We start from the raw sequence: 10,810 nt of genomic DNA, 5'->3' as shown, positions 1-10,810 counted from the left end.
GCCGCGCCGCTCCCCCCGGCCGTGTCCTCCCGCGGGCTGCCCGGCCCTTACGCTCCCACCGGCTCGCCGCAGGCGGGCCCGCGCACCCCCGTGGCCTCAGGGCCCGGCCCCGGTGTAGGGCCTGCAGGGCCCCGCAGCCCGGCGGCTCCCCTCAGAGCCTTCCCTCCCCGCGGGGCTGGGGTCTGTCCGTGGGCCTCCGCGGGCCTGCCTTGCCCCGAGGTGCGCCATGCTTATCGCGGCTTAGGCAGGGAGGTTAGGGCCCGGGCGGGTGATGCCGGCGCCCTGCCTCTGGTCGCGGCCCCTTTGTCATGTAAGCGTGCGGCCATTCAGCGCCGGACTTCAGAGGGCTCTGCCGGGGAGCAATACACACCCGGGCAGGGCCAGCCCCGGCCCGCCGCCCTGGCACGGACCCGCCGGGGACGCGGAACACCCAGCGCGGCTTAAGCCCGGGCCCCGCCACGGCGACATGACGAAATGCCATCGCGATCCCTGCGTCATTCGTTCACGCTGTGGTGCCCTGACTCTGGCAGCACCCCAATGCTCTGAGGGGACCTCCCCCCCCCGCCCCAGTGCGGATCAGATTGTGTTGTGCGATGGGATTTATAGTGAATCCGCGTTCCTATTTTTATAGCACATCGGGTTTTTTGTGGGGGTTTTTCCCCACTGACAATCCCTAGATTCGGTGAAGTATTTTTCTTATGAAGAAATCCAGAAAATTAATTTCAGCAGGTGTAGACTTTATGATCCATACAGATTTCATTACCACTGCTTCTCCCTGTACTAGTCAGCAGATACAAAGAACATGCACGACTTACGCAAAGTCCAGGGAAGGTCTTGGGTTCTTCAGATTTTAAATTCCCCAGAAACCCCAAATTACTCATTTTGTTCAGAAAAGGAGCTGCTCTTGCCATGGAAAAATAAAATGTATTCCACAGTCCATTAAAATGGCAGCTTCTGCAATAGCAAGTCACTTCTGCTTTGCACTTGAATCTTTACAGAGAGTCATTCCTCAGTTTTATTGAAAACAGGACTTGAAAACATTTTTTTTTATACATATGTCAGGTTGTCTGAGATGACTGGTTTGACAATGCAAATATGGTCAGCTTTTTACTTAATTACAGGAGTAATTTGAGTTCATTTAATGCCTTGCTTGAGCTTAATTTGTCTCCTTTGGAATTACTGCCATTTTTCTGATCAATTCAGATGCGCCCTGTCCTTCGTGCAAGTCAATACTCATGAAAATCAAGCTGATCGGGAAAGAAAGGGGCATTCAGAGCAACTGCCTGCCTGCATAGCCAGCCCCAAAATACACTGTGTGAATTAATGAGCCATAAGGAGGAAGGCATATTAACAACCAACCACATCAAGGAATTCTTTTCTTTCTCCTCTTAGCTGGATATATTGGATTAAAAGCCACTAGGACTGACTCACGGATGCGAAAGTTTTGCATGCTTACGTCCCGCTTGTAGGTCAGTAGGACTACGATAATTGAGACAGCAAGATGTTTCAGTGAAAAGGATCTAATTTGTTTTGCTGGCACCACAGGGCAGCGCAGGCTGTATGCTTCATACGTGCCCTATTACTGACAGCAAGACTGTTTCTAGATTGAACTTGTGAACCCATTTGTTAGGATTGTTGAGGCAGGAAAACTGTGACAACCTACTACACAAGCAATGTCAAACGTTTATTTCAAACTTTGGCAACACTGCATTAGTTACTGATTGATATGGAGAAAACCTCCCAGCAGTTTCTTCTCTTTATAGTAACATGATAATACTGCAACTTTACAGTAATCAGAACCCTGTCTCTAAAATACTTCTGCGTAACTGCATGCAATTTTAAAAAAAAAAAAAAAAAGGCTTGATATTGTTGACTTATTTCTGAACTATAGTCTGCCCTCAGGATTTCAAGTTGCATTGCAGTAAAAATTCCCAGCTATGTGGAGCCATAGCGTGCTCTCATCAACATATAAAATACACCATTAAACTTCATGTGGTTTTGAGTCCCGTGACCACAAATTAAAGTTATAGGAATGAGAAACAACACGTGGAAGAGTGAAATAGGTATAGTTGGCCCAGTCGCACACGGTAAAAAGTCAAAGCAGGCACTGCAGAAGGGAAAAATCAAAACGCCTTCATTTTCAAACCAGGTCCCTCCTGACGAAGACACCCGCAAAGCACAGCTCATCAGAATAAAGACAAGGCTTTTCTGATTCATATTTGAAAGATTAAAGTTTTTATCGGTCTGCATGAACGACACTTAGTTTTGTTTAAAATATTTCTTAGAAACTGCTTCACTCGAGTTGGCTTTTCCCTTGCAGTTGTTTTAAAAAGGAGAATGATTTCAGCTCGCACAAGCCGGGCACAGTGAATTTCACAGGTTCTGCACACGCTGCCTGTCCCAGCAAAGAGCGCGTTTAGCTGGGGCTTTTCAATCAGTTTGTCTTACAGGACTAAATCAAGGTGGGGTTTGTTTTTTTTTTTTTAATTTTGTTTTGCATTTTTAAGCATCTTGTGTGCCACAGAGCAAGCTCTGAAAAAAAACACACACATCTGCACAGTAAAATCGTTTTCCTGTCTGGTTGGGTTTTATACCGATCTCAAGCAACGACTGTTTCTGTTGTGCAAGCTTGTTTCTTGATACTTGTCTACTGTGTCTATTAAGATGTTAACAAGCAGTAAGCAGTGTGAAAAAAAAAAAAACAAACCCAAGGCATACACCGGTACCGGAAACCACTGGGCAGAACAGAAATTATATATAATACAAGAAAACCTTCAAAGATCTTCCTTTGGCTTTTTGCTTCTTTCTGAGAGGCACTTACGAAAAAGACGTCCAGATGAAGAGGTCCAGAGACCAAAGAGGCGCCGGTACAGAGCAAACTGACGTGCAAAAGGTATAAAGATGCTTTCCTGCAAGATGCAATGCCTAGCAGCTAGGCCATCGAAACAAGAATTAAATTTTTCCTTTCCGTGCCAAGCTCTTACTGACTTGAGTAGTTAGCTGGTCCTGGGCAGAGATTCCCGCTGCGTGCCTCAGTTTCCCCAGCTGTAAGGCCAGTTCTAACACTTGCCCTCTTTGCTGAAACGCTTTGAGGTGCATATACGGAAATCAATAAATAACACATGAATCTTAATGGTTTTGTGCCAGATCCTTTTAAAAATGAGACCCTTCTCCCCATGTTCCATAAAGAACTAGAAATATTTATAGGATTAAAACAGGGTTTTTTTCTTTTTTTTTAACACGATATTTAGGAAGTAAAATTCAACAAGACAGTTCAATTTTGTTGCTAACCACCTCTACACATTTCACATGTTTCTACAGTGAATCCAACAGCACAGCAAAAGGCTGGATTTAAGTGCCCATAAAACCAAATTTGGCAATATTTGCACAACAGAATCCTAGCCCAGACATTGAGCTTTTAATTAAAACAGTGGAACACAACGCTAGTTCTAAATTTCTTCGCCCTTACTGCTTCTTATCAATCCTTTTCAACTCCAGAGGAAGAAAACTCTGAATTTTTGGTGCATAGTGAAGGCAACCAGTTCCTGTTCGTACCACCGTCTCCCTCCATAGATTATACAAAGTAAGGAAGACAGAAGGAATATGTTGCCAAAGAAAAGCAGTCCTAATTCAGCAGGAATCAGGACAAACCAATTTCTAATCCTGTTTTCAAATTAAACTACTCGAGAAGGGAAAAAAGTTATTGAAGACCACTTGTTCAAGTCCTAACCTAAAGCAGGGGCAAGACAATTCTATAGCATAGCATGCTTACGTAAAATGCACACCACGCTGTGTAACTCCAGCCCTACAGACTGCGCTTCCTATTAACTCTCCCGAGATAACTCTCTCATCTGCTTTGACCAATTTTTTGTTGCTGTTGGCAAGACGTGCTCTCAACAACGAGTACCTGGGGATATCTCGGGAAAGCGGGCATCAAAAGGCAAGTGGGGAGCCGTTCTCTTCATTTCCTTTTGTCCTGCAAAGTCTTCTCCTTCGCTTCCCCCCTGCCCCGCACCCCTAAAACCAGCGGGTGGGCTTTCAGGGAGCTGCCTTTCCAGCACCATCCCTGCTACCAAATTCACTCATCCCTACGGAATAATTGTGGGAAGGCAATTCATCAGCAATTGCAAAGCTGTTTGAGATGGTAGGATACAGGGTGTCCTAAAAGTGAAAAGGACTGTTGTTCTGTCACACAAAGGAGTTTACAACCTATTCCTCATTCAGCTCCCCGTGCCCTAATAAAGTGGCAGCAGAACAGAATACGTAGGATTGCGCCAGACAGAGGGCGAGAAGGAACGAGCAGAAAGCAATCGGGCAATTCTTGACAAAAATTTGAGGTCTCTGCTGTTAAGCACCACAGTCAGTACAGGCAAATGTAAGGGCTGTGCTACACCGTTCCTCAGATTCGCGCTGATAATGTTACAGGTCTGGTTACGTGGGACACCATGCTAATCCGCATCTGGCTTCCCATCTGAAGGACAGCTAGTGGCAATGATGAGATGTGTTGGGCTCTCCAGGATATGTAAGCAGAGGTATGTAGTTCCGGAGCATGAAGTAAAAGAGTTTGCTGTAATCCCACCCCAAGAATCCACAGGCACAGAGACTGCTTGAACTCTGCGCGCGTCAAAGGAAAGTCACCGTAAGGCTTTGGACTGGTGCCTCGGTACGGTGGGTGCAGGCGGTGGGGAATAAAAGGTGCAAAAATATTAGAAATATACCTTCGACATCCTTCACCCTGCCTGAGACAGGCCGTCACATGTCAGAAGATGAAGTGCTCAAGATTTAAAAAAAAAAAATTAATCCACGCCATGTGCTCGAACACGGATCGCGCTACAGGACTGGCAGCAGAGCTTCCAGTTGCTGCTGCACTAGCAGAAAGAGGAACCTCTTCCGTCCTCTCTTCTTCCCGCTCCTCACTCCAAGTCATTGCAGCTGTGCTCTGCTGAGAACGAATATGCACTGAACAGAAGATAGTTCATGATCATGTGAAAAAAAACCCCCAAAAAACCAGTGACAGCCAGTTTAGGAAAAAAATGATGATAATAATAAAAGGACATTGGTGCTGGACCCAAGGCAGATGGTGGAGTCAGTGCATCTAACAGCAAGCCCAGCCTGGCGGGGATGTCTCTTTTATGTTAATGTAATCCCCACTGCCGGCAGCAGAGGAACTTCCATCACCAGTGCATGAGGACATCATCTTTTCAATCAGGACTCTAGAAGACAAACATATGTGAGTTTGTTTTGGGTTGGTTGGGTTGGTTTTTTTTTAAACAAGCAGCATCAGGCCACAGAGTTTTTCAGCAGTACAAAAAAGAAACAGCAGTTCATTCTAGGAGGACACAAAACTCTGGAACTTGAAGGACTGAACACTGAGGGTAAGGAACCTCACAGCACTGACCACAGCGTGACTGCTAGTACCTGGCAGCAGCAGCAGACTCTGCAGTGACCGGATAACTATCAACATCTACTGCCACCACCTCACCTCGGGTCCAGTTTGGGACTGGGACACAGCAACTGGCCCAAGCCCAAGATCGGGTGTGAAGACCTTTCAGAAAAGGCCAAATTCTCCATCAAAGGATTGGTGAAAAGAATTTCTAATATCTTTGCAGAAGAAGTCCCATCCTCCTGGTAGAGGCCAGCATATGAAAAAACCACCCCTGGTATCATTCGAAGAGTTTCTGTTTCCAAAACTGTGTCAGAGCTCAACCAAGGAGAGAAAAACTTCTGACCTTTCAGAATTCAGCTTCCCTTTGGGAGATTTACTTGCATGTTATTGCTGCTATTTGTTACTTACTGACAGCATCTCCCTCGCCTCAAAGATGGCCATGTCTGAACGAGGGAATTAACTCTGCGATGTTCGCTAGTTGTCGTGCCTACCTCATGGACTCGTTAATATTCTTGTTTTCCTTGACAGACGTCTCCACCCAACCAGAAAAGCCGTTTTCTTTGCTGAACCGATCCACTTCTTCTCTTGTCACTGCCCATGGGGAAAGGTCGCACTGTAAAACAAGAATCAGTCATTTTAAGCCTAGCCTTTTAATTTTTAAGCTGGGAGGGGAATTCTCCCCCTCCGCCATTTACTGCCTGTGTGCAGGCAGGCAGGCAGGCAGCAGGCAGGCAGGCAGCAGGTAGGCTCAGCCCTTCACATCTCCCAGATCGCAAGCTGATAGAGAGTTCTTGGGGCAAGGTTCTTAATGGGATGTTGCAAGCAGCAATATATTTATCTCATCTGAGATACTGACACACCTCAGTCAAGCACGCATGGAATGGAGGTTCATCCAGCACAGGACAAGAAAGCTTTGTCACTCATCCAAAATCTGCCCGGCCTCTCAGCGGCAAGGAAACGTTACCGGCGTGGTGCCGCTGAGGCAGCCGCGCTGATGCCAACGGGGTGTACGAAGAGGCGGTGAGAAAACCTGTCCCGTAACAGCTCGTATTAGTGTGGCTGCAGTGAGTACAGTCGCACAGATTTCCCTAATGCAGGCAAAAATGTTACCTTAAACAGCTCTCCGGGGCAAGCGTTATTCGGGAAGAAGTGGAGAAGAAAAGCCACTCTCCTGCCCACCCATCACGTTTTTGAGTCATCCCCAGATTTAGGCTCTCTCAAACTAGGCAAGTCTCAAACTGAATCTGGAAAGGGCTGCTGAGCCAACGTTGGCACATGAAGAGCACAAAGGTAATTTTTAAATGAAAGAAAAAGAAATCATTAAAAGGCAGTAACCAATCTACGCGGTGAAACTTCACACCACATCCAAACGAAAACCTGACATCCCTCTGGCAGCTCTGAACAGAAACGTTACCTGCAGCATCATACCCAACCTTCCCAGGCTGCTGCAAGTTAAAGAGCAAAAAAGAGAAAGAAAAGCTTTATAATCCAGGAGCCCCAGAGCTCCGCCGGCACAAGGCACCGCATCCTCGGACAGAGCGTTGCTAACATCTCCTCGGTGCCGTCCGTGCATTAAGTCCTACCAGTGTCCTAGTAAAGGAGGAGAATCTTTGCTAGAGAAAGAAAAATCAAGAAGAGTTAAGGAGAGCATTAAAAAGACCGCAGGCTACGGGACAACTCTGGGCAAAGCTTAGTGCTAAAGGGGTCTCCTTCCATTTTGCACACCCGTGGACACACACAGACACACAGAGCGCATCTAGAGCTGCTCACCTTGTTAGCCAGCAGTAGGCAGGGCACGGGGCTCCCGTCTGGCAGCATGAGCTTGCTGTCCAAATCCTGCTTCCACTTCTGGCTGTTGCTGAACGTGCTGACGTTGGTGACATCAAACATGATAACGCAGGCTGACGCCTCCCTGTAGTACAGCCGCGTCATGGATGTGAAGCGTTCCTGCCCTTCAGGATAAAAGGAAAAAAAAACCCAAAACCCAACAACCGTAGAGTTACTATTTTTAGACTTGTTCATGCAAATAACACATTTATCATGGTACATAATTTCCTCATCTGGCACTAACAATCCCCACTTACATAACGAGGAAACACAGGCACCGAGATGTGTCCTGCCCGAGCAGAATCCCCGGCCGCTGGCACAGCCGTGTCCCTGCTCCGGCAGGACTCGTGCCACCAGCACCGACACGCGCTGCTGCCTGCTGCGGGCGCTGCCGTACAGACCAGGCTCTCTGGAGACAAAAATTCGGTACTAACCAGGAACCATCGGAACTCACATACGCTGTTATTACTGTCTACACCTCGTGGCCTGCCTGTACTACCAGACTGCATCCAGAGAGGAACTCTGCCGCGCTGCCGCATGGTTTGATTGTACTTGTGTAGATGCGGACGCTCCGCAGCGTGTTCACATCGCATCACGCGGGTCAGCGGCACGGTGAAAACCAGCACGTCTCACACTGGAGAGGTTTCACTGTGGGCTCCCGAGCAGCCCCGTAGCTGGTGGCCAGGCTTTTCGCTCTGACGCCATCGAGAACTGAGCACTTTGAGTTACCTCCAACCATCTGCCGTTCTCTGCACACCTCCGAGGTGGAAGGCAATGCAGCAGGGACGATCGGTGCATCCCCTTCTGCTCAGGGCACGACAAGAGCACCGTGACCAATGTGGCCCTTCTGCTTTCCAAATGTTAAACGCCTTTTCGGGGCTGAAATTGAAATTAGTTTCTTGCTGCAATCCTCTTGCTGCAAACTTCTCCTTCCTGTTTTCTTTTCAAGGATTCCAGACGCACGTGTCTGAGCAGCGAAACCGGAGGAAACCACAACCCTGTTGTCCTCACCCCTCCAGAGGTGCCATTTTAGAGATGCTACTGCACCAGCCTGTCCTGGGTCTTCTGCTGCTAGGGGGGCTTGGGGACTGCGCTCCAGGGAGTGGCCGCTCCTCACTCCACCGCATATAACGCTGTCCCCTGGAGCGTGAAATCAGGATTTGAACAGAAGACTCGGAGCTGAGAAGTTACACATCCAGCTACAAATCAGCCTGTTTCCCCACGCACTCTGTTCTGGCTTTGAAAGGCTCGATAAGGTTTATCACCTGCGCTGCTGGGTTCTTTGCAGATGGGATTTTGATTCAATATCTAAGTTACTACTGCAAACTACAGACAGCACTGCAAACCAGAGCAGTCCTGCTCCTTGAATCTACAGGCTTTTAGGATTTAGTTTTGTAGCAGACTCCTACTGAAAGAAAGGAAAAAAAAAAAAAAAAGAAAACAGGGCCAAGCCATTGAGAGCTTTAAATTCTGCTCCTGAGCAGCTTTGCGTGAACATACCTGCAATGTCCCAGAGCTGAAGTCGTACTGTCTCCGATTCCGACCACTGGACCACCTTCAGAGCAAAATCCACTAGAGAATCCCCCCAAAAAAGAAAGGAAACCTCATTAGTGGCATTCTGCACCACGGAGCTTGTTCCTCCACAGCCTCTCACCATTCCCCAGCACAGACCAACCCAGCAGCCGTTTCCACAGCCACGGCAGTTGGTACTGGACCATCACCCACACCAGCACAGACCAGAACAGAGCCAGAGGGTCTGCAAGTGCTGCCCCCTCTCCTCCATCGCAGAAACCTGCAAAATAAGGGTTAAATCCAGAGGGCTCCGCACACTGCCCGCTCCACAGCCTGCAGAGAGGATGACCACAGACACACAAAATGCTTTCAGATAAGCAGAAGTCAAGCGCGTTATCAGCATCTCATCCCTCCCCGGGATGCTGCGCTGGGGCTTGTCCCTTCCTGAACGTCAGAGAGTTAAATGACACAACGAACAGAGCAGCATTCCTGCCTGTCTTGCAAAGCCCAGCCTGGCAGGTCTGCTGTCGAAGCCCTCGCAAACAGCAGCAGAGATGCTGCTCTGCAGTTCTTTGGGAAGGAGGACGGCAAGGTGGAGTTCTTCCAGCAAATGCAGCACTGGGTGCACCCCACTCCCCCAAATCACAGGGCTTTTCAGAATCCAGGACCACCAGGGTCTGTAACCATCCCGTGCACGTAACCATCCCTCCGTGTCTGGCAGGGAGCTCAGACAATCTCAGATTACGATGCCTCAGGTTTTCACTGCAGCGAGAGAACCGTCCAGCTGCGCTAGCCACGTTCAACAGGCCTGGGACTTATTGAAGCCAGGAACTAATTTAAAAAAAAAAAAAAGAAAAAGAAAAAAAGGAAAAGGAAAAGGAAAAGAAAAAGAAAACTGTCTGCAGCTCTTACTGCTGGGAGTGACAGTGTGGGCACAGCCCAGGCACTCTGCTCCATGGGACGGGGCTCTCCATTTTCAACATTCATCCCCTCTTCATCCATGAATAAGAAGATTTAAACAGCCGTGCTCTGCCCCCAGTTTTGGGTCCTCAGGGAGAATTACTGGGTAAAGCTTTGGCACCTCCTGCTCCTTGTAGGTTATTCATTTACACCGATGTTAAACAAAGAACAACCGATCCCGCTCAGTCTTGTTCCCAGCCTCCTGGTTACAAAGCTGTTGTGCCCCCATCATCTTTGCGGACGCTCCGTTGCAGAGCACCGCCGATACTTCAGCAGTGGTTTCACGGCCTTAAATGTCAAAACAACGCTGGGAAGAGCGGAGGCTGTAATCTCAAACTCTCCAGGTTAAAACTCCCGGGGATGGTTGTTCCCAGGGGAGGAGGGACGGGAGTGACAGCAGTCACTGGTGTGTCACTGGTGTGTCACTGGTGTGTCACCGGGGCTCCCTGAACACGGGCTGCGGGCACAGCAGGAGCACCCGGGAGCTGCTGCGGGAGTTCCAAAATGCGGTAAGTACCGACGGGCGGGCAGCTGTTCCTTTTACAGATTCTCGCTTCCACGTCTGCAGGGAAGGAGAGGGGCCAGTTTCCCACTGCAGCCTACGAGCAAGGGCAGCTTACTAGTAATAAACTCAACAGTTACACAGGCGCTTTAAGCTGCACGAGGACCCCCCTCCCCTTGCGCTTTACCACACAAGAGAAACCGCCGAGCAGCCCCCGGGGCCGGTGCTCCCTTTGCAAACCAGCCCACAGCCCCCCCCGGCGAGGCGGCCGTCGGGGCCGGAGCCCCGAGATCCCCGCTCACCTCCCACCGTGGACTTGTAGTGCCGGTTGAAGCTGTCGTTGGCGTAGCGCTGCACCAGAGACGTCTTCCCCACCGTGGCGTCCCCCACCACCAGCACCTTAAACATGCGATCGCGCTGCCCCATCCCGGCCCCGGCCCCGGCCCCGGCCCCGGCGCGGTCATGTGAGGGTCAGGTGGAGGCAGCGGCGGAACCGCGGGCTGCAGCGGGGCTGCCGGGACCTGTAGTCCGCACCGCCGGGGCCTGCCCCTGCACCCCTGGGTTCCGCCCTCTGCACCCCCGGGGCCTGCCCCTGCACCCCTGGGTTCTGCCTCTGCACCCCT

General features: G+C 49.6%; 1 protein-coding gene across 4 annotated transcripts; it reads right to left on the bottom strand.

Annotated features, from left to right (window-relative positions):
• Nucleotides 1-1,672: 1,672 nt before the first annotated feature.
• On the bottom strand, nucleotides 1,673-10,643 carry RAB29 (RAB29, member RAS oncogene family). Of its 4 annotated transcripts, none has more exons than XM_054804061.1 (5): nucleotides 10,490-10,643; nucleotides 8,714-8,785; nucleotides 7,157-7,338; nucleotides 5,878-5,999; nucleotides 1,673-5,213 (listed from the first exon to the last, which is right to left on the bottom strand). In XM_054804061.1, the coding sequence occupies exons 1-5, from the start codon at nucleotides 10,611-10,613 to the stop codon at nucleotides 5,096-5,098; spliced, it is 618 nt and encodes a 205-aa protein (XP_054660036.1). In that variant the 5' UTR covers nucleotides 10,614-10,643; the 3' UTR covers nucleotides 1,673-5,095. The 4 variants fall into 4 exon arrangements, with proteins under 4 accessions (XP_054660036.1, XP_054660037.1, XP_054660038.1 ...); XM_054804062.1 differs by lacking the exon at nucleotides 10,490-10,643 and adding an exon at nucleotides 9,638-10,097; XM_054804063.1 differs by lacking the exon at nucleotides 10,490-10,643 and adding an exon at nucleotides 9,006-9,627.
• Nucleotides 10,644-10,810: the final 167 nt, after the last annotated feature.

The sequence above is a fragment of the Grus americana genome, chromosome 25 (assembly GCF_028858705.1).
Source record: "Grus americana isolate bGruAme1 chromosome 25, bGruAme1.mat, whole genome shotgun sequence".
Classification (NCBI taxonomy): Eukaryota; Metazoa; Chordata; class Aves; order Gruiformes; family Gruidae; genus Grus; species Grus americana.
This window is presented reverse-complemented; position numbering and strand designations above follow the sequence as displayed.